This window comes from Acanthaster planci, linkage group LG02 (genome assembly GCF_054643075.1).
Source record: "Acanthaster planci isolate LZ-2023a linkage group LG02, COTS_SCS, whole genome shotgun sequence".
Taxonomy (NCBI): Eukaryota; Metazoa; Echinodermata; class Asteroidea; order Valvatida; family Acanthasteridae; genus Acanthaster; species Acanthaster planci.
The window spans coordinates 34,955,843-34,978,011 of NC_141778.1; the positions used below are offsets into that span (position 1 = coordinate 34,955,843).

Below are 22,169 nucleotides of genomic sequence, written 5' to 3' on the forward strand. Positions count from 1 at the left end.
CTCTCGGCATATTGGGCTCCACCTGCTGCACTGCTAAGTCCCCCTATTTCAACAAATAGCCATATATATATACACCTAATACCTGACATACAAGGGTCCCCAAATAAAATTGGCTTTCACAAGTTATCCTTGTCTAAGAGCCCCACCACCATCTCACTCTTCATCCTACCATGACTTACAACTCACTTTTACTACTTGGTTTACCCTTCCCCTTGACACAAACTAAAGCAATACCAACCAACTAAATTATTGCAGTTGGTAAAATGGATTGATAGAATTGACTCTTTCCAATATCACCAATATTATAGTTTTGTGGTTGGAAAAAATTCACACCAGACTATTCAGAAAAAAACAAACAAAATGAAGCAGACTATTCAGAGATAAAGAAAATTAGAAAAATTGGACACCAAAACCTTCGATACTGGCTCCTGGCCTGCACAATTCTAAATTGTTTTAAAGTTTTAATTGAATTGAGTTAAAGCTCGTTTTTAGAACGATTACTAGACAAATAAGCAGATAAATGATGGATACTACAGCCATTTGATTTTTTTAAAGTGTGCATAATGTAACAAACTTATTTCCCAATTCCAGAACATGAAAATCAGTCACAATATCTTTTTTTATACAACAAAAATATCCTCGCAGGCTATGCTTGATTTAAAATTATATTGAATGGGATTTTTCCTCATCTAGACGAGTTGTTTTTACTCATTTTTTCCTCTTTATCAGACCCCAATACCTGGTCCTGAACTTTGTATGACATAGCTTGTACATGTACTCAACAACAGAGATCATCAATAACAGGACTTGTATTTGATAACCTGTGAAAACATCAGTTGTGTCACAAGTTGCATGATGGTCCACAAAAAAAGTTCAAAGTCCAGTATCTTGATCATTTGGTTCACACAGTATTGTGCATAAATCAGTGCTACCATCACATGAGTTTATTTAAAGATTAGGATGAGCTGTGTACCTTTTTGCTTCTGAAATGATTTCAGGAAGTTTCTATTTTCAAATTAACTTCACAGATACATGTACGTGATTGGTGTTGTACTTAACAGTGATGTGCATCTCTTAATGGTAAGCTACTCTTTGTTCTATGAGTAGTTCCTGTTTCTAGAATCCACCGAGTACAATATTGCTTGTTTTCTCACCATTTTATCAGCCGGAGCTATCACAATTATCCATTAAGAGCAGCTCAAATGGCGTCTTTTTGTAGCTGAAAAACATGGGTTAGAAGGGGCATGGCAAGCAACTTAGGCATCATCATCTTTTAGTATCATTTCTGTTCAACATCAAAATCATATAACCAGATCGGTTTCAACAAGTTGTTTCCATGCAGCTTTCCCCTATTTATACACCATAAACTCTGCTAATAAAACTTTGCTTTCAGAATGACATCAAGTATCGATATCATTCATCTGAAGTCTCTTTACCTGCTTCACCATGTCAAATGATGATGAAGCTGAGGAGACATCTCAGCCAAGAGTGTACTCATCCTCCATACCAGAAGATGACATCTTGCAAACAGACTGCAATGAAACAACTCAGTTGCTAACTGATATGAAGAAGAAGCATCGATCCATTGTTTCCGATAGTTACAATGGCAATGTCGTAAGCAACAGCACCTTCACACTTGGCTACAGTGCTGACCTGCTTACTTCAGACAAAAAGTTAGTACACCGATTCTTTGAATCATAAGCGAGGTTCTAATGAATTGCCATTATAATGTTTTATCTCTGAAGTTATCAGTATTTTTGTACACATCGTTGATTCTGATCCAGAGTTTTAATATAAGATTGTTTGTGTCTTCACATCTTATTATAAAACACTCATTAATTCACAAGTTTTAGATTAATACCATAATCTGCTTCAATATTTTGGTTTAAAAGATTTCAGCTCTTGGAAGTTTCACATCATTTGAAAAAAGCTGCTCCCTCAAACCTCAAATATGAACTCCTAAAACTTAACTTTCGGCACTCCTTCTACATTTCATCCCAATTAGGGTTACTTCCAACAACCTGCCAGCCTACAAGAGAATATGGGTTCGTCTCTCCAACAGCTCTCAAGGTGACAGAGACACAAAGGAAAGCTGCTTTGCAAAATTCACTACCAAGAAAGCAAAGTAGGTGCCGAATGAACAGACAGTTTTTGTTTCTCAAATACTTTTGAGTTGTAAAGAGGTTATCAGTCAAGTCCAGTGATGAGTTTGTGAGGTGAAAAAGGTTAACAGCCACACCATACATTATCAAACTATGACAATTTAGTCCTTATTTCACTTTTAGCTGAGTTTACCTTTTTCAGGGTCTTCTCATAGAAACTAAAGTGATCCTTACAAAACTGCACTATTGATCCTTTTCATCATGCCAAGAGAAAACCTAACGCACATTTTAAAGTTTAAGTCAAAATTATGAGATGAATGGAATTACACGTAAATGTATGTTTCTTTATCTTCATCAAATCTGACTTTTTAATGTTCAAAAAAGAAACAAATATTTCAGTGCTAAGTCTTCCACGTCTACTTTATTATTTCAGACAGCGATGGAACAACCTGAAAATTGCTCTTCTCCTCATGCTCATGATTGTGGTTGCAGTGAGTACAGGAAATGCAAACAAAATCCACCAGCTTTGTTTTTATATCACTTCCACACAGAAGACTTGACAAGACACTGTCTCTATCTCTAAGAAACTATCTATAACTATTATTCCTATCAAGTCAATAAGAACTTTTTGATAAAAAAGTCACCGTTTTGCAGCTGTTGTTCAGGTAAGCAAAGAGCAAGAAACCCTGTCTGGCATAAAAAGTTTCAGTTACTCCTAATTTACAGTTCCTTCCATATGTTCACTTTCTTTCCCCTTGTCACTTCCTCGTGGACTTCTTGTTTCCTGTTCTCATATTGTAACAGGTTTTCTTCAGTCTTCAAGAGGAAACAGATGAAATTCGAGCCATACTTCCAACATCGCGGACAAAGAGTCACAGTATCCTTATCAAACAAAATCTAATTTGAAGAACACTGAGGCAAATTTGGTGAAAATATTGCTGAAATAAATCAAAAAAATAGTGTGTTACAATCTTTTAATCAATTTTTCAAATTGGGAACAGGAGATGAACTATTTAGGCTGCATCCTTAACCATTTGAATTCTTCAGTTCTCAACATCAGTGATATCAACGAAGCACGATTAGATGTTCTCAGACTCAGTGTGGCAGGGGCCTTTGATACTGACTTGAAGAATGAAACACAACACCTCTACTGTGCTACAGTAATCCTTGCCAGGTCGTCTGATGGACATGCAGTCAAAGAATTCAAGTACACCCTAAAAGATGATGAGGATGTAGTAAACAGTACTCAAATGGTGGAATTTACAAAAAAGATAGAGCTGCCTTGGGACAAGTACGTAAACTCTATCAGTTTTCAATAAATACAAAAACCACTCAAAAATTTCTGTGATTGAGGAGATCAGAGCAACTATATTGAAAAATTATATCATTGATCAAAATGGACTTTGCAGTTTCTCACAAGTTCTTACATCAAGATCAGCCAATTCAAAACCCCAAATTCATACCTCCATTGTGTAGAATTTAACTATTGTACATAATTGTTTTTTTCATTAGCTCTCCACAAGACGACACTTTTTACATCCTTGTTTCCACAAATACCAAGCATCACACAGTGATAACCATCCGCTATCTTGCCATGCCACATGCAGCCATGTATGATGTGATATACGCTGGGGTTATTCTTCTGGCAGTCTATGTTCTGATTGGCTTTGATGTAAGTGTTCGATCAAACTGCCAAATTGCATTATAAGGCAGACCCATTTGCCCAGATAACCACTTCTACTCAATTCTCCAAGAGATTAGTTAAATCCAGGATGGGATAGTTTATGATATAGACATTCCTTGCTAGAAATGCAAAGTTTTGAATCTTGCGACGAATGTAGCCTCGATATTGCTGATCACTGGAGCTGAATGATTTATCTACCAGAATTTTAAGAACATTTAAAATTGTTAATGGTGCTTTGACAGTTGCAGTTTGCTGAGAGAATAATTTAGATGTTAGTTAAAACTTGGTTCACAAGTTACCAGACACAAAAAATTGGTTCTCTCCCAGAAATGTTTTTCAATTTGCCCAAGGTATTTGAAAGTTTCCATTAATTTCAAGTGGTTACATTTGGAAAGATCAATCAGTTTAATGAATAACTGGTATCATTTCCTGCAGCTGGTTCACCGAACTGTGGCAGCCATGTTGGGGTCCTTTGCTGTACTGGCCACAGCGGCTGCACTGAATGAGCGACCTCCACTAGATAAAGTTATGACCTGGGTGGACTACGAAACACTGGCTCTCCTCTGGGGCATGGTGAGTAGACTTCAATGAAACATCCTATTTCAAATCTTTTTGCAATTAGAATAAGTCTGTACACATTCTACCAAGACCGCAAAAGCATCAAGTCACTCTTACTTTTTAATGAAACAACCAACAAAAATCCATCCGTCAATCCTTGCCAAACAACTCTGTGTTTATTAACTGCGGTTAAAAGCTATTACTGCACCTCCATGCAACAGATGACACTAGTAGCTATCTTCTCCGAGACCGGTTTTTTTGACTACTGTGCACTGAAGGCCTACAAGATCGCCAAGGGTAAAATCTGGATCCTTATCGGTATACTCTGTCTCTTCTCTGGTGGTATCTCATCAGTGCTGGATAATGTCACAACTGTACTGCTCTTGACTCCGGTTACTATCAGGTAAATAACCTAACAAATTATTCACACCATTAAATTTTTCTGTCATTTCTGTAAAATCTTTGTTTTGACTTGATAATTTGGGAAATATTTAATCCTGTTAACATATATTTGGGTTGTGTCATTCATGCTTTTATTAAAGCATTCACGTACAAAGACGAGAGAACATTGATAGCCTAGGTCATTATATCAAAGACACAAGATTCAAGATGAATATCAATGTGGAGAGATATTAAACCAAGGCCAAAAAAATACATAGTGTGTGAATACAAATTGCAAATCTACTAACACATGCATTGGAAGCAATAAGAATGTTGAAGGAATTGAATTACCGACAGAAGATACAATTAACCATTTCATTCAATAAAGTAAACAATTAGCAGAGTCACTGATCCGTTTTGCATTTGAGGAATATTACACAAGTCAGAAATGAAATGAATAGCCTTTTTGCATTTTCTATGAATTTCTGATGATGCAAATTTTAAAAAAATGGCATGCAATCCCAGAATTCAAAAAAAGGACACTTTATTAATGGACAACAATGCCTCAAATGTTTTGGCTAATCTGCAGGCTTTGCGAAGTCTTGGAACTAGACCCAAAGTATGTCCTGATTGCAGAGGTTATGTTCTCCAACATTGGTGGTACAGCAACAGCTATAGGAGATCCACCCAACGTCATTATTGTCTCTAATAAAGGAATCAAGGAAGCAGTAAGTTGAACGAGGTAGAACAGGTTAAGATTGGGTAAGATCTTAACATAATCACTGGATTGAAATCAGGACAAAATTGGTGGATTTATCACTTCAGCGGAGAACATCAGAAAATGTTAAATACCAAAACTGCTGCAAACTGCTTGCTGGCTACCATGACCTAAACATACAGATCAAAAAAAAGTTAGAGGGCCTGACATTTTGATCCTATCGTGATCTTTCTCATGGGTAAAAAGAGAGAGAGAGACATTCAGTTTTAAAAAATAAACCAAAAATGAAAGCATTCAAACAATTCATAAAAAGAAATGTGTTGTAAATTAATACCAGATGAGCAGACATGGACAGATGACGATATTGATCTCACACATTTACAATGGAGCTCTACTCCCTTTTGGATGAACTCTGTTATGTTTATATATAATCTACTTCATTCATCACCAATATAACATTGTACTTTGGTTACACACTACTTTTCTGGGACACAACATCACTGTCCACTTTTCTCTTTGTTTTTTTAAAAAGAAACCCTGATTCATTACTCATGCACATGCATCCCGGTATCCATGGAAACACTATCATCATATCATGCTGCAGCTTGCAATCACCTAACCAGGTAAGTTGACCAATCACAGTGAAGAACCTTCAAGTAAAGGCTTCAGTTCATGAATATCTAATTGACCATTCCAACACTATTTTGCCGTGGCAGTGTTCTTCTCCTTCACTTCCCCAAATTCAAGGCTAACAAGTTCCCACAACACTTTTCGTTGATCGTTTATCATTTTTTTCAATCACTGTTGTTCATTATTACTCACACATTTTATCCTTACTTCAACAGGGTCTACCTCTACATTGATAACAATTTCATGAATTGCTTCATCAGCACAACCTTTCAGTGCTTGTTCATGTACAACATGTTATGACTGGTCATCTATCCCTCTTTTGCACAGGGCATAGACTTTGCAGAGTTCACACTGCACATGTTTATTGGTATTATATTCTGTATGCTGGCTGGTTTCCTGCTACTTTGGCTTCAGTACAGGAAGATAGAGCTGTCTGTCAAAGATCCCCCAGAGAAACGAGGTTTGTAGTAAGCTGCACCAACAGCAGTTGAAGACACTTGTAAAACCATTGTGACATACACAGAACCTGTGCTTTATGTTCTTTAACAGGGCACCTGTCTGACACGTATGTAACTGACTGAGAACATCAACAAGTGTTCCAGTCTAGAATTAATCACTGCTTCTGTGGTTATGCGCAGGTCCCAGTTGGGAAAAACCACTGGGAACAAAAGTTCATGACAGTTCATGTGTATCACAGAAAAGTTCAATGGCACACTGGATTGCAATGGACAAATTTTTGTTCAATCAGAGCCTTATAGAACTTTATTTCTGAACTCTCTGAAACTATGTAAAGAGTAAGTAAACAAAACATAGGAAAACTTAGAATATTCAGAAAGAAAAATGCCGATGCAGAAAACTACATTCCATTGTTACAGAGAAATGTTGCTTAAAGGTAGTTTGCCTTCTGGTTGGCAGAGCTTAAGCGTGAAATTGAGATATGGAAACAGACTGCAACCCGCCTTGTTGTAGCAACTAAGGAAGAAGCAACAGTCAAAAAACTGCTGTTGCAGAAGGTACATCAACTGGAGGATAGCCTGAAGAACCACATGGTCATGGTGGGGTAAGGGAACAGTACTTTACAAACAACAAGGCCAAGTCTTCAAATTACAAGTGACCGTTCTAAAAAAATGATTACATTTACAAATGTAACTTTTAAATATCTACAGAGGCACATTAGCAAGCTGTAATTGGGGACACATTTTAAGAACACTGCAATAACACCAGTTTAATGAGAGTTGCCCATTTTTCTTACTTTTCAAGTTTTGGTCCTGCTTTGAATATGCTTGTCTAGGGAGAGTTACTGCTACAAATGTTTTTCTTGGCTAATTTATACCAGTTTTGGTTTATTTATTGCAGGGAATTGGAATCCAGCTCAACATGGCGAGAAAATTTGAGAGAATTAGAGAAAAAGGTAACACAAAACATCTCTTTTTTGTCTATAATGATTACTTCGGACAATTAAAATTTGAGATGAAAAATCAAGTTTCAAATTTTATTTTGAAGATCGGTTATGGATGGTACATTTGTTTTACAGTATCGTATTACGGACAGAAATCTGCTAATTAAGTGCAGCATTGTGTTAGTATCAGCTATCATCACATTCTTCATCCAATCTGTGCCCAGTGTTCACTTAAATTTGGGTAAGTTAAAAAACACACCAAAGTGATAACAAGGAGTCTTAGGTTTAAAGAGACTTTTCATGATGAACAATCTTCTTTTTTGCGTGACTGCCACACAGAAGAAGAAAACCCCACAGCTGAAATGCAACAAAATCTTCGGAGTGTGCCAACTGTTTTGGTTTCATGTTGTTTAATTACTTCATTGAATTCATGGCGTAAGATTTAACAGGTACGATGCATCTCTGGGTCTAATTTGTGATGTAATGCTTTACCAAGGTGGTTGTACGATCAATTTCAATTATACACCACTTCATTTCTTGTTTGCATTGTCAAGGTTGGACGGCTCTTTTAGCGGCAACATTTCTCTTGGTCCTGGCTGATATCAATGACATCGAGAATGTCATGCACAGGATTGAGTGGGCAACGCTAGTCTTCTTTGCAGCTTTGTTTGTACTAATGGAGGTAAATGGGCACAGATCCAGGGAAGGACACGGTGAAAACAAAGATGGAATGTTTAGATGTTAAGGAGACAGGAAGGGCTTCATATCAAAATTTGCAAATAAGTTATTACTTTTTTTCTTGCATTACAACCAAGGGTTTCTCAATGTACTGCACGGTGACTTTTCACAATTAATGAAATTTTTGTGCCAAAAATTTAAAATTTAGAACTCAATCCACAGGTTAGCATCAGATGGATTCAAACAGGAAACATGCAAGCAGAGAATAAATCTTACACGCCAGTGACCATGTGATTAAAAGTTGTAATATAATGGGATTTCAAATGCTGTTGGTTTCAGGGTGTGACCCATTTAGGATTGATTGACTTCATTGGAGGTCTGGTTTCTGCACTCATCATGGTGAGCTCTGCCTTTTTCATTTGAAAATGTTGTCGACGTTTCTTGTACTTTGAAAAAAAACAAAGAGATTGCATTTAATTAGAAAAGACTTCTGAATTCATTGTTGAATGATTTGACATAATAAAACAAACAATGGATGTTTACAATGACCATTTTTAGATAGCTGTGATTTCAAAATCTTGTACTCAAGTGGGACTCAAACACACAGCCTTCTGCATGCCAATTTGTGAAGTTTACTTACACACTCGTATGTGAAACAATGTTTTCAAAATGCTCCCATTTCAATAACTCTCCTGGGCCGAAGTTTTGACCGAATGTCCTTTATGTGAAACACTTCAATTTGTAACAGATTTTTACACATCAAAAACTTCTCCTTTTTGAGTGATTTTCAATTACCAGTTTTTGTGAAATCCTTGTGGAGACCTATACACTGTTAGAAATTCCTTGTGGAGACATATTCAACCCATTCTCCTGGGTCCCCACAAGGCACGATATATCTGTCCATGAACATGAGAACAAAGCCAAATCTCCACAAGGTACAAATTCCAGCTTTCATTAATCTTGTCTGATCAATTTGTGACATGATGGTGAAGATGAAACTTCCATTTGGTCATGAATTCCATTTAATCCTGAGTACCAGTGTAGCCTGGCAGACAGCCTGTTTTGTTTTGTTTTTTCTACACAGACTGTACCCAAGAGTGCTCAGTTAACAGTTGCAATCATACTACTGGTCTGGGTTTCAGCTCTTGCTTCAGCTTTTATTGACAACATTCCATTTACCACTGCTATGGTGAGTTGGAGTGAACAAGTGAAGCAAAACATTTTGTGCAATGTCTAAGAGATCTGCAACAGTCGTAAGGCTGTGCTCTTGCATCAGAACATAGTGATATCATAGACAACTTTCTTCCATATCTGCCACACCGACATGAGGTTTTGCAACCTGCCACAAACAGTTTATTTTCTCTTTGTATTGAAGCAACTTTTTCCTCTATGATCAAACTTCCAAGTTTGAATTCTGTTGGCTAAAGAAAACCCGTAAAAGAAAAAAACAAAACAAAACAAGGACAGTGCAATGTGTTGCTGCACATTCACTGTTGATGTGGTGATCAGTGAAATGGCATATTTGAACCGTCATTTTGCCAACCATATTAGGGCTGTGCTGAATATCCAAAATATCCAACTATTTGATCAATTATGGAATATTTGAATATTATTTTCTGAATTTGAATATTTGCATGCAAAATTCATGAAAAGGAACATGAAATTTCCTTTGTTTAAATGACAAAAATTGCACTATGGAGACTTGCTTTAAGCAGATACAAATGAAAAACGATTCAAAATGTAAATCATTCATTACACAATTTAAAAGGAACAGAAATTTTCAACAGGGCAAGGGGTATTGTTCGTGTTTTAATTGTGCTAAATTATGGCTGGAGATACTCCTAGACACGAGAAGCCATTATAGTGATCATAATGTACAATTGTGTGCATTATTACAATTGATTTTGTGTATGGTTTGTTCCTCAACAATCTGCGGGTCGATACAACCGAATATTTGGATATTTCATCAAATTGAAGGTCAAATATTTGACTACTGCATTATTCAAACTGACTCAGCCCCAAACCATATACCAAATTGTTGAATTACTAAGAAGAAAAGTGATATGACAAATTTTCACTGAGAAAAGCATTTGCTCAGTACATGCTTCATGACATTGAAACTTTAGGACAAGGAGAGATGACTTCATAGTCACGGGTGTATATTCATGACAGGCATGGCTGTACCTGAAAGGTTTTGGTGAGTGTACAGTACATAGAGGCACTTAATTTGGGGGCTCACTTTTAACAGAACTTTTGAACATTTTTTATTTGCACCTGATATGATCTAGGAGAACTGTGATTTTCTTTAACCTGTTACAGTGAAACTAAGGTGTTCTTCCAAGTTGTCTAATTTCTCAATATAACTGTTTTCCTCACCCTAGATCCCTGTCATACTCAACCTGGGTAATGACCCCAATCTAGACCTGCCCCTAAAGCCATTAGTCTGGTCCCTTGCCTTTGGAGCTTGTCTTGGGGGCAACGGTACACTCATTGGTGCCTCAGCTAATGTGGTGTGTGCTGGCATAGCAGAGCAACATGGTTGCAGTTACTCATTTCGAGAATTCATGAGGTAAGTGGACATGTTAGACAACAGTATCAAAAAGGGTCTGGTCCGGCTAAATGAGGATAAAGTCCCCCTCAAAAAAATCATGCTTTGAGACTTCCAAATCACCGGACAGAAAGCTTACTATTATACAACATGCTTCTTGCAAGCCATAGATAATGGAGCAACTTCAAGAGAGTTCAAGAGATGTCAGCAGTGCCTTACGTTGTTATTCTTTTCTGTGTTGTTGTATGTCTTTCCAGGGTTGGATTTCCCATGATGCTTGTGACATCCTTTGTTGCCATGTCATATCTTCTCATTGCACACAGCTGGGCTGGTTGGAATTACTGATGAAGCAGAAGCATTACTCAATATACACAATCACATGACAGGATTTATTTTTAGGGGGAGGGATAGCAACTATCAATCTATACATAATGGCTACCAACAATCAAATTAAATTCTTCAGAGTTAAGATAAATCATTCAAACAAATCAATTTTATTTTCTTAGGGTTAATAAATATTTATATAATTATATTCACTGCATTGGAACAGTTAATATATTATGACAACTCATGGATTAGATTTGAGACATATTAATGCTCAGTTTTTCTTTGTAATAAATGCTTTCTTAAACCTTTTGTATCACTCAATTTGACATTTGAACAAGCTAAAGTATTGATATTTAATAATAATAATACCAGTATTGATATTTATAAGTTTAAAATACAGTCAAAAGTATTTCCAAACGAAGTCTTTGTTACAATGCACTATGCTTGCTGTAAATGTCAGTATTAAATGCATTTTTCTGTACTTGGGAAATATCACAGGTAGATCTTTACATTGGCTAGCATTCCCATCAAAACAGCAATGGTACATGTATCTTACTATATATCGCTTTCTTCCAAACACTGCAACTTTGCATGCAAGTTCAAGGCCCATTTGCTGTGAAGGGATACATTTCCAAAGAGATACTACAATCTGGTAATGTTACAATTGTAAATGAAACGTGGGCTTTCAGCACGCCATGTTGACATTAGTGGGAGGGAAAGCTAATAGCAAAGGCCAAGTTTGATCTGTGCAAATTGGGGGGAAAAAAACACAGCAATCTTGGTCCACCCTAAGCTCTGTAGCTACCTGGATTCCATGGTATTTCATTTACTTGTTCAACTTTACCCACAGTGTCTAGTGATAGAGATGCTGGCAAACCACTCCAAATCAAAATGAGGCATATCAACTTGAACTGTACTTTCTTGATGGATAAGCCAGGATGTGTTTCTGTTTGCTGTAAATTAACCGTATCAGTAGTCAGTAATGTATGGTGATGCATCAAACCAAAGATTGCAGGGACTATCATGGGTATTACATTGTATACTAAACAAACATTACTAGTAATAAGGGTACACAAAGTTCTTCCCAGCTACTGAACACTGACTCAGTGGTTACCATGTATATGTAGGTGAAATCTTGAATACATACAAGTTTAACATAGGTACTATTGTTGCCAAAAGACTGCGCAAATCTAATTCCACACAAAGCACTCCATTTCCTACTGAGCACCGAATACTGAGAACACTCTTCAGATGCAACTTTATACATGTAAATTAATTTTTGGATTTTTTTTGGCCCTGCCTGACATTGTATTTTAACACTGTATGCTCAGCGTATGCCTCTGAAGGCTTATGAAAAAAACACAAACGTACTCGGGTGGGACTCGAACCCACAACCTCCTGCTTACTAGTGCAGACGTCTTAACCACTCGACCACCAAGCTTGCTTTATACATGGAATGCTGATTGACATCACTCAAAGAGGGCATTATTTTTACTAATGATATCATGAAGCAGTACATTACTATGGAATTCAGTGCATTTTTACAAGCATAAATCATGTACTCTATATTTTATATTGGCAATATGGTATGTAACACAGTCTAAACCTTAAGTTGGTAAAATAAAATATCATTCATACTTTTGTGATTTTAGGATTCCTTGCATAAATTGTCAAAATTATAATTTTGCACTGTGATGACTGTATGTACAACTCTAATTGCAATTCTTTTCAAAAGTATTGGTTTTAATAAACAAACTTGAAACATTGTTTTGTATTAAGGGTTTGGTTTTTCCATAACATCCTATTCGCACATTTATAACACCAAGCAAATTTTTTACAGCTTTGCCGGGATTTAGAATTGAAACTTTCACTTTTTTACTTGCTGATGTAGACATCTTACATGTAGCTATTCAACTACCAACAACAGACGGGCCAACTGATTAATTTCAAACCACAAGTTAGCAGTATCAAGATCAATTTACAGAATGGCATTTCCCATCAAAGTAATGACATTAGTGAACACACTGGTACAGCAGTGAGAGGGCGAGACAGTTACTATCCATCCAGCATCCATCTCCATACATGCCTCTCCAAATATTGACATTTATCATTTGTCAGATGAACATCCTCAATATGAAGACAAATTCTTCCTCTTATAGTTGTTAGCAGGAACAAGTTAAAAAAAAAAAGCAAAACTGTGACTTTGATTGTGGGAACCTATCTTCCCCTTGAAATGAATTCAATGATTATAAACTTCTCTCTTCTCCTCTATTAATCACTTTCATGTAACCACACATAGTTACAAGCAAGCATTTAATCATTCTAGAATCACAGATGGGGATGTGGCTTCAGATCAGAGGTTTTCCCATCTCATACAAATTTCTTGAAGTAAATTTGGTCTGGTCTTTTTATTGGCTAATGCATATACTTCTTAATAAATGTGTCGAAGGAAGTATATGCACATCCAACTTCGGTATGTCGATAAGGGCTCCAGCATTTGTATCACAGCACATTGATTTTGTCTAGCATTTCCTTTTTTTTTATTTCATTGACAGACCACAGATTAAACAGAGTGAATTTAAAAAGCACTATATGTATAAACTATAGTACTAATTCAATGCGCTTTTCTGTTACATGATCAATTTTTTTTAAATACCACATTTCATCAGGCTTTAGTGAAACATTTAAATGAAGAAGACGGAGTAAAATTATTTACTCAATTAAAAGTTTCATTAAAGAATAGCTGCAATACATTTGTTATAATACAGACCTTCAAAATGCACCTTCGTGTTTAAGTTAACCTTATTTTCAACATTTGTTTCCCTACTTCAGAGTATTTTACTGCCTTTTTGGTTTTCATGCTAAGAAAATGTATTTTCATATTCTGAGCAAAACAGTGGTGTCATCCCAGAAAGAAAACCTCAGTTTCACACTGGTTTGTATATAAATAAAGGCCTGCATATTTGTTCCTTTTGCTGTTTCAATGTTGTTTGTGTGCATAGCGATAAACAAGCTTCAATCTTTTCTCTGAAAGGTTTCAGTAAGTAAATTTTGGGTTAACAATTTGAACAGAAAACCCCATGTACTGACTGAATTGTGTCTTCCCTAGATGACATCACAGTAACAGCGCTTTCAGTTGTCCACAAAAACATGGACAATTGTGAATGTTTAAAAATCGTATTTCTCAGTTCATTTAGCCAAATAGGAATGTAAAAAAGTTTCCATAAACTGAAGAGGAGTACAAATTTGTAAGAGAATTGTGTCCAAGAAATATTCACTGCAGCTACACTTTACAATCTGGGAATAAAATCATTTTTGTTGACCTTGAGGTTGGTTTAATGAGATCTGTTGACAACCACCAACTTCAACACACACAGTGTCATGGGTTCCCGTGGAGTGATTTGTTGAGTTTCTTTGACCTCCTTGATTGGAAAGATTCTGGCCAGTGTGGCCAACTATGGCTCGGGGGTGAACTCGATGAGCTTTCCACCAACAAAATGTCTCTCTAAAAGCTGAGCGATAGCGGGAGCTGAAGATGTTGTAAATGATAGAATTGACCACTGAGTTCAGGTAAGACAAGATCCTAGCCACTAGCAGAACCTTGTCAACTTGATCTACGGTCAATATGGGAGGAGTTCGAAGATGTCTGAATGCTAAGGCTATGGAGACACATTGAAAGAGCATCTGGCAGATGAAGAAGATGAGACCATTAGCCACAAGCATTGCAGCTACCTGGTTACGTACCTCTACCATCCTGTCATTGTTCATCTCGGTCAGTCCGCCTTGCCCGTTGACTCGCCCGTGCATTGTCTTCATAATTTTACTGTACATTACCATGTTTGCAGCAGCAGCAATGAAGAAGGGCACTGCTTGTGAAAAGTTGGAGATATGTTGGAACCAAGTCCAGTGGTTTGCTGGCTTGCATAGAGTGATGACAGGTGGCAAGATCATGTCTGTGTAGTCTGCTGGCCAGTGAACACAGATGATATGCAGGTGGGCTCTCCCTGGAATGAGACCACAGGACAATGTAAGAGACAGCACCCAAGCACCGATGAGTAATTTGATAGTCCGTTCCTTGGTACTCAATACACGATGCTGTAATGGCCAGCAGACGGCATAAAACTTCTCGGCAGAGACCAGGGTGACAATAAAGATGGAGGCAAAGTAGGAGCAGTTTACAATGACAGGCACCAAGATACAACCAGCCAATCCATAAGTTTTGTCACTTGCAACTGGGGAGGTCATGATGCGAGACAGCTTTTCGCTAACTGACACAATCAAGAAAGTCGTGTCAGCCACAGCCAAGTTGACCAAGTAAAGATTGGTTATGGTTCTCATGCGCGGTACACGACAGATGACAATGCAGAAAGCTCCATTTGTGATGATGCCAAGAACCATAAAGCAGGGGTAAACGACAGAAATAATCAACCTGTCCCCCGTACTATACAAAGTAAGGTAAGATTCTTCAGGGTTGGTAACATTCTCTTCAACTTCACACACAGCGGCCTGATGATCTGCCATTTTGTTAGAGTCAATATCAGACAACCTCCTTCTAAAGATGTGTTGGGCCAGTCTGCAGTGCTAGCAATAGGTAACTTCTATCTGTACAAGTGCCAGTTGGGTGGTGCTAAGGTCAATGGTCACAGCAACCCCACTAAATCAATTGCCTCTTCATGAGTGCTCTGAACTTTCAGCAGAGGCAAGGCACTCAAGAATCCTACATACGAACTGAAAAATGCATCACTCCAGGCTGCAAACAACACACTATTACTAAGTCACTGCATGATCAGAAGACGTCACTGAAGAGGAACATTCCTCTCTAAAAGGGTTAAAGTTCAAAACATGACAATGTCAAACATATACATCGAACAGTAACAGATTTGCAAATATTAAGCATGTAACTCTTTCTGAAACCTACACCTGTAGTAATTTGATTCCATATCTACTGTACTTTGGTACAGGGAACCAGAAATACAAAAATGAGAAACATCATCTTTGATGACGGGAAATTATGGTATGCATACAATCTCCATGATGAGATCAAAAAGTATGTACCACCTGCTAATTTCTAATCACTCACTGGAGGAAAGAGTCAGCAAACACACTTGGGTGTGTTTGCCTTTCAAGGTCTATTTTATGTATTCATTTCTGTTTACCATGAATGATTAATCTTTTATTTCACATCTACTGTCAATAAACAGTGCCGTAATTAATTAGTGGCATGTCATAATTAATCCACTTCAGTTTCAATATCCCTAAAGGTATGCTTGCAATAGTGCGATGGAGGGGTATGTACATGTACACTGCTCAAGCATGGTATGACAGACAGAGCTACATGAAGGTGGGTACACTCAAGTGAAAACTGAAAATAGGATTACAAAAGTCACAAAAGATGCCGAGTCCTAAGGAATGAGGGTAAAACATCCGAAGGAAAAGTTTTAAAAGGAGGGGGATAGGAAAAACAAGTAAACGACAAAATAAACTGATTAATAGATTCTGCTTGACATTTTAGAAATTTAACACTTCCCCTTCATCAAACGTTCTAGACAATTGCCTGATGTATTGGTCTTGGGCAAGTTCTTCTTGAAGTATTCCCATTACCATGACACCTTTTACATGCTGGAAATTGGTTGGTTAATTTTTCATCCAAAACCAATATAATTACATAACTATGTACATGCAATTGCACACAAATGGCACAATGTGAGAATTATATATACAGTATTGTTTATTTTCATCACTTTTCCATATAAAAAGGTCAATTAAAATGAAGAGAAAAATATACCATCCAACAATTGTCAAAAACTTCAGAAATGTAAAGAAAAGGGAAGAATGTGAACAAATTTTTATCAGCAATTTGCGATGACAAACAATGCTACTGATTTGTTAAATGTACACACAAAGCATCCTTGCCTTTACAATCAGCCCAATGATTCCAACACTTTCCACAGAAGTCCGTGTTATCGATTCTACTCCAAAGGAACAAACAGTGACACAATTACGTATCCATTTCAAATGAGACAATTTAACATTTTCATTATTTAATCATCAGTCTAGACATTAATGTTTTCTAACTGATGCTTATGGACACTGCAGGAGGGAGGATCCATCAATCAGAAAAAAAGGCACTTTCCCATTACTAGTAAGAGATCAGCGAGTCATAGGGTAATATGTATACATGCATATATAAATACATACGGGCACCATCGATACTGTATTTTGGCCAATATTGATATATTGTTTTTTTTTATATCGATATTATCGATATATTGAATTTTATTGATTTTAATTTTCAAGGTATTATAACAGGCTTGAATTGCTAGTAAATGTGACCGGTCAGCACAAAATGAGCTAACAAATTGACATCCACTTCAATATGATTTTGAACCTTCAAAACAGGAAAGAGTGGGATGCAAATTTACTCTCATTTTGTCGTGACAGGACACAAATTGTTCTAAGGTACACCCCTACACCATAATGGTGTGATCCAAGTCACTTTGGGGACATGTTCTAGCGTCCGTATTGCGTAGATTGCCTAAACACATGGGATAAGATACACACTGCCGTGCAAAGCGATATCAACAGCACATGGTGCTAGTCTACGTTTATTTGGCTAGCAAATAATTCTCTGTTTGGGAAGATAAATTTTGTGATATTTTCGAGGCAAAGTGAACACTAATTATTGAGTGCGAGACTGAGATAGGTGACTGATTTCATTCTTCAAATGTCACCGTATAAGCCGCCTGGAGTATAAGCTTTTGGGACATTTTTCACTCAGCATGAGAACTAATGTAAGCCTTGGCTTATCGAAAATTACGGCAATGTGACAATGCACCTTTTTAATAAAGTTCGTTCCTCAGTAGCGACATTTTCGATACATTTCCAATATCATTGTTTTCAAAGTTTTTATATTTTTGATATTTGTCCAAAATCCGATATTTTCAATATATCAATATTACAAAATAACTAACATCGGTGATATCAATATCAAACCCATATTGATAATATCGATATATCAATATATCGACACTGCTTAACGGTTATGCAGGTAATTATTGATAGCATTTGAAAAGTACTTTTTACAAGATGTAGTTTTCCATCAGTAGATTAAGCCTTTGAAAGCTTTTCAAACTTATGCACAACTTAAAGTTATTAAGATGTATCTAGGAAGGGCAAACCAATGTAATATTTCATATTTTTAAAGTTCATCAAATATTTCTCTCATCACTTGTTTAAGTTCTAGGTATAAAACTGCCACAAGGCATTGACACTACACTCTATTCTCATGTGTGTTTTCTTATGGAAAGTTGTTAAGAGAAAGGTCCATTATAGCAACATCTCTCTTAATTACTCAAAATTTTAACAAAGAACTTACTGGAACTGTCATTTCCCAGAGAGATGAGAATGATACAAGCTGACACTTCCCTCAAGTCTTCAACTGTAATACTGCCTGGAATGAAACCAAATACAAATTTCTATGAAAGTAGATCTGTGGATGGTTGTGTTTATTTCATTTCAAAAATGAAAGTCTGACATCTGTCTTGATAATTGCTTGGTAGGGAAGAAAAGAACTACTTTCAACAATTCTCCATCCAAACTGTACAAACAAATGTTGATTTTACATGTATTTAAATAAAAACCTGATGAAGCTTTCACATATACAATGTAGTCCTCTTCTCCTACCTTGTTTGCTGTTTCTAAAGAAGCTATGAGTTTACTGAGCTCTTGTCTGTCCATTTCTAGAGACACTCTCTTGTTTTCATCTCCTTCTTGAACGTTGAAGTCAATAGTGAGGAGCGGTTCTTGGACGGAAGCAATCTTGTCACTGGAGAGAGCAAGCTGATAGGAAACAGAAATACTAGTTACAGAGTTACAGGCACACTGGTGGAGGAGAACCAAGTACCCTCAAAAGATCAGCGGGTCACAGCTATCATCTCAGAGTATCTGAAAAACACTGATTCCAAACACACCTTGAGTTTCCAGTCAAAGTCTTTGAGGTATGCCTGTGAGATCGCTGCAGTATCTGCCAATAGACTGTCTCTGATGTCCCCTCGTCTGACCGTCACACACTCCACCAGCTTCCTTCTGATCTCTGCAGGCAGGCTGTCCAAGTCTTTCTCCATCTGTGAACCAACAGGTGAATATGGTTATGTACATGAATGGACTCCTAATAGCGCTGCAGTCTTGTCCAACTGAGCTAACAAAACTTACGAGGTGATTTGTGTGTGAAGGATCATCAATCCTACTTCCAAAAGCACTTTGGTTTCAACCTGTCTGAATCCTCCATAACTCACCACTTTGGAGGGACGCAGAGCACATTCTTTGTAATTTAAATTTCATACAGCATCTAGTTCCACAACAGCCATTAATGGCCGGGCAATAAATGTATTGACACTGAAGAATCCATCACAACCTCCAGGGGTATTTTGAAGATGTAGAAGGGTTAGGATAAAAACGAACATTTGCTTTATCAATTACACTTTCCACTGATAGTGTGATCCAGACACTAGTCATGGCATTTTCCTTGAAAAGGGATTCAACAAAGAAGATATCATTTGAAAAAAAGGTATGTTTTAAAAACAAAACACAAACAAAATGACCCCAAAACCAACAAACAGTACTAAAAAAGGAATAAGTGTGTTCTTTAATGACTAAAGTGTACAAGAAGCAAAGATGTGAAGGATTGCTAGCTGATGGAAGACACTTACCCCATCTTTTGTGAGTCCGTTCTTCACTGCATGTTTTATCCATGCTTGGCTAGCATCCACTACCTGCAACCATTCCTGGCCAGTCCAGATCTTTCCATAGTCTTGCAATCTGGGTCGACAATGTCCACATATTCCATCAATCACCTGATGCAATAACTGTTTGAATGCCGAACACAGAATAAAGGTTTATATTCAGACTGTTACAGAACTACAAGCACCAAATGACATAACGGCTCCTTCAACAGGGGTGTGTGTCTGTCAACATGATCATGGTGTAATATCAACAGGCAGTATCAACACTATCAACGACAGTTACCACTTTTTCCTGCATAAGGGGAACCATGCACATCATGAACTATTCACATAAGTCCCCAAATCAAACTGTGATTAAAACAAACATGCAAAAATTATAAGTCATACAAATCTGCACAGCATTCCATACTTTTAGGCCACCTCCACTTGTTAATTTGCTCAATTATCAACCTTTGGAAATCTTCCTTTTGTTCAACTGAAGAGTTGTTCAATAAAGGAGTTATTTTGGGGAGGATGTTGCGAGAAAACGTGAAATTCCTATGAACATTGTCAGTTCAAAGCCTACAAGTAAGCCTACATGTTATAAAATTGCAGGGTGCTAAAAGTGAGGATTGCCATCTCCACATTCTGGCCCAGGTTGGATGACAGTCTTAAAAGTATAGGGAAAAAGTGTTGTTAAAAATTTGGCTATAGCAGGACAAAGCAACTACCTGGGTATTAGCCACAATGTAAAGAAAAAATCATCCAACCTCGGCTAGATATTCTTCTTTCAACTGAAGCCACTTCAAAAGATTTTTTAATTTTGTTTTCATACGCAAATTTCTTGTCATTACTAGTTGTAATATATGTTATGATTGACAGTGCACGAATGAAATATTCGAACTAGACTGAGTGACTCCAGCCCTGATGTCATGACGACATTTGCTTATTTCCTAAATCATTTAATAAGCCAGTTTCCAGTTCCATCGCCATGTTGATTACAGTGCCCCTGCGCAATTAAGTAAACAAAGCTGGAGGGGAACAGTTTGTCAACAACAATAACAATCGCAAGCATCCATTCGCCAAACGTTATGCCACTTTGTCATGAATTTATTCCCCTCTGTTAATCTTCTGAGCATGCACACATGAAACATGAAAAAGGCTTATGAGCCATGGGACTAACCTGTAACCAACACTTGACATGCTTGGGCTGGAGTTAGGGCCTACTCGTCAAGCATGTCAAGTTAATTCACAACCAGTATTCATTCATGATCAGAGAGAAAAACATAACACAGTTTAGATAACTATGTAAAATTGTAACTATTCAGTAAAGTCTGTTTGGAACAAGGATGGGAAAGATGTATATACGGACATTACTTTACACCCTGTGCACAAACCCTAATTTCATGCCTTGTCATGTTAGTACGTAGCCCCACTAGTGTGGCACGGACTCTCACTCCTGCTCCATCCTTAGCCACACATCCGTATACGCAAGGTTGTGTCGGCGTACTGAACATTTTCGGCGCACCCACTTATCATCGTGGGCGTAATTTCTTTTGCATACGAACATGATTCTTGACCTTTCCGCTTTCTAAAAACCATTTATTTAAACTGCTGCCCAAGTTTTGGAAGAGCTCATTGGTACATGTAGTATCTTATCGCTCAGTCTGTGTATTAGATATGTCTTGACATGGAAGAGCCGTCAAGAAGATTAGGGGTCATGTGACGTAATGTTCAACGACCTTATTTTAAAGATGGCGACTGTGAGAGCGAGCCCATTAGATTGAATGGGTAAAGGCAAAAAGACTGGAAAATACCTGGATAACGTGAGTGAAATCATTCAAGAAATGGTTTTTAGAAAGTGGAAAGGTCAAGAATCATGTTCGTGTGCAAAAGAAATTGCGCCCACGATGATAAGTGCGTGCGCCGAAAATTTCCACTACGCCGACACGAAATTGCGTATACGGATGTGTGGCTAAGGATAGAGCGGGAGTGAGAGTCCGTGCCACACTAGTGGGGCTAGTTTAGTTGGTATGAAGCTGGTTGGTTGCACAAGAAAACAAGAAAAAAGAAAATTAGTCGAGCATGTCGAGACTAGTTGGTGAATGCACAGATAATGCATGCAAAAGTTACAGCTGAATCTAATTCTACCCTATTCATTAAATGTTCCTGATATGTTTATCCTGTAATGTACCCACCGATTCGAGTTTATCCGAGGGGATTTTCTCGAGAAGTTGTAAATTGTCCATGTAAGCAGCCATGTTGAAACCATAGGCTGGTACCGATTCACGGAATTACAATAACTGCAGATAAATGAGCGAGGTTACAGACCAAGCTTTACGATTGCACTGCACAAGATACGCGCCCATAGAAAACAGTGCAAAATCGGACCGAAATAGCGCCGCCTATTGACTCCCATGAAGA

The 22,169-nt window shown here is 37.4% G+C and overlaps 3 protein-coding genes across 5 annotated transcripts; 1 reads left to right on the top strand and 2 right to left on the bottom strand.

Moving 5' to 3' along the window:
• The first annotated feature begins 936 nt into the window (after positions 1 to 936).
• Positions 937 to 12,674, top strand: LOC110988876 (P protein-like). Of its 2 annotated transcripts, none has more exons than XM_022252795.2 (19): positions 937 to 1,080; positions 1,394 to 1,673; positions 2,006 to 2,125; positions 2,536 to 2,593; positions 2,907 to 2,979; positions 3,150 to 3,393; positions 3,615 to 3,774; positions 4,222 to 4,359; positions 4,566 to 4,747; positions 5,315 to 5,453; positions 6,401 to 6,533; positions 6,989 to 7,133; positions 7,430 to 7,484; positions 7,608 to 7,713; positions 8,027 to 8,154; positions 8,490 to 8,549; positions 9,235 to 9,339; positions 10,532 to 10,719; positions 10,956 to 12,674. In XM_022252795.2, the coding sequence occupies exons 2-19, from the start codon at positions 1,447 to 1,449 to the stop codon at positions 11,041 to 11,043; spliced, it is 2,349 nt and encodes a 782-aa protein (XP_022108487.2). In that variant the 5' UTR covers positions 937 to 1,080; positions 1,394 to 1,446; the 3' UTR covers positions 11,044 to 12,674. The 2 variants fall into 2 exon arrangements, with proteins under 2 accessions (XP_022108487.2, XP_086989322.1); XM_087133196.1 differs by having other exon boundaries at positions 4,623 to 4,747.
• LOC110988874 (neuromedin-U receptor 1-like) lies at positions 11,067 to 15,844 on the bottom strand. The gene has a single exon (XM_087133197.1). It carries the CDS (start codon positions 15,544 to 15,546, stop codon positions 14,335 to 14,337), a length of 1,212 nt encoding a protein of 403 aa, XP_086989323.1. The 5' UTR covers positions 15,547 to 15,844; the 3' UTR covers positions 11,067 to 14,334.
• Positions 14,890 to 22,081, bottom strand: commd8 (COMM domain containing 8). Of its 2 annotated transcripts, XR_015424390.1 has the most exons (6): positions 21,944 to 22,081; positions 19,734 to 19,889; positions 18,996 to 19,148; positions 18,709 to 18,864; positions 18,401 to 18,475; positions 14,890 to 15,029 (listed from the first exon to the last, which is right to left on the bottom strand). XR_015424390.1 is itself a non-coding variant. In XM_022252794.2 (5 exons), the coding sequence occupies exons 1-5, from the start codon at positions 22,004 to 22,006 to the stop codon at positions 18,452 to 18,454; spliced, it is 552 nt and encodes a 183-aa protein (XP_022108486.1). In that variant the 5' UTR covers positions 22,007 to 22,080; the 3' UTR covers positions 16,736 to 18,451. The 2 variants fall into 2 exon arrangements, 1 of the variants encoding a protein (XP_022108486.1); XM_022252794.2 differs by lacking the exon at positions 14,890 to 15,029 and having other exon boundaries at positions 16,736 to 18,475; positions 21,944 to 22,080.
• Positions 22,082 to 22,169: the final 88 nt, after the last annotated feature.

Excerpts from the sequence above, each read along its gene's own strand:
- LOC110988874 (XM_087133197.1), bottom strand. The coding sequence starts at position 15,546 with ATGGCAGATCATCAGGCCGCTGTGTGTGAAGTTGAAGAGAATGTTACC.
- commd8 (XM_022252794.2), bottom strand. The coding sequence starts at position 22,006 with ATGGCTGCTTACATGGACAATTTACAACTTCTCGAGAAAATCCCCTCG. Across the intron at positions 19,149-19,733 it reads ACGGACTCACAAAAGATGGG|ATGGAGAAAGACTTGGACAG; the intron begins GTAAGTGTCTTC and ends GTTGGTTCACAG. Across the intron at positions 18,476-18,708 it reads CTTTAGAAACAGCAAACAAG|GCAGTATTACAGTTGAAGAC; the intron begins GTAGGAGAAGAG and ends GTTTCATTCCAG.
- LOC110988876 (XM_022252795.2), top strand. The coding sequence starts at position 1,447 with ATGTCAAATGATGATGAAGCTGAGGAGACATCTCAGCCAAGAGTGTAC. Across the intron at positions 2,126-2,535 it reads TTCACTACCAAGAAAGCAAA|ACAGCGATGGAACAACCTGA; the intron begins GTAGGTGCCGAA and ends TTATTATTTCAG. Across the intron at positions 10,720-10,955 it reads TCATTTCGAGAATTCATGAG|GGTTGGATTTCCCATGATGC; the intron begins GTAAGTGGACAT and ends ATGTCTTTCCAG.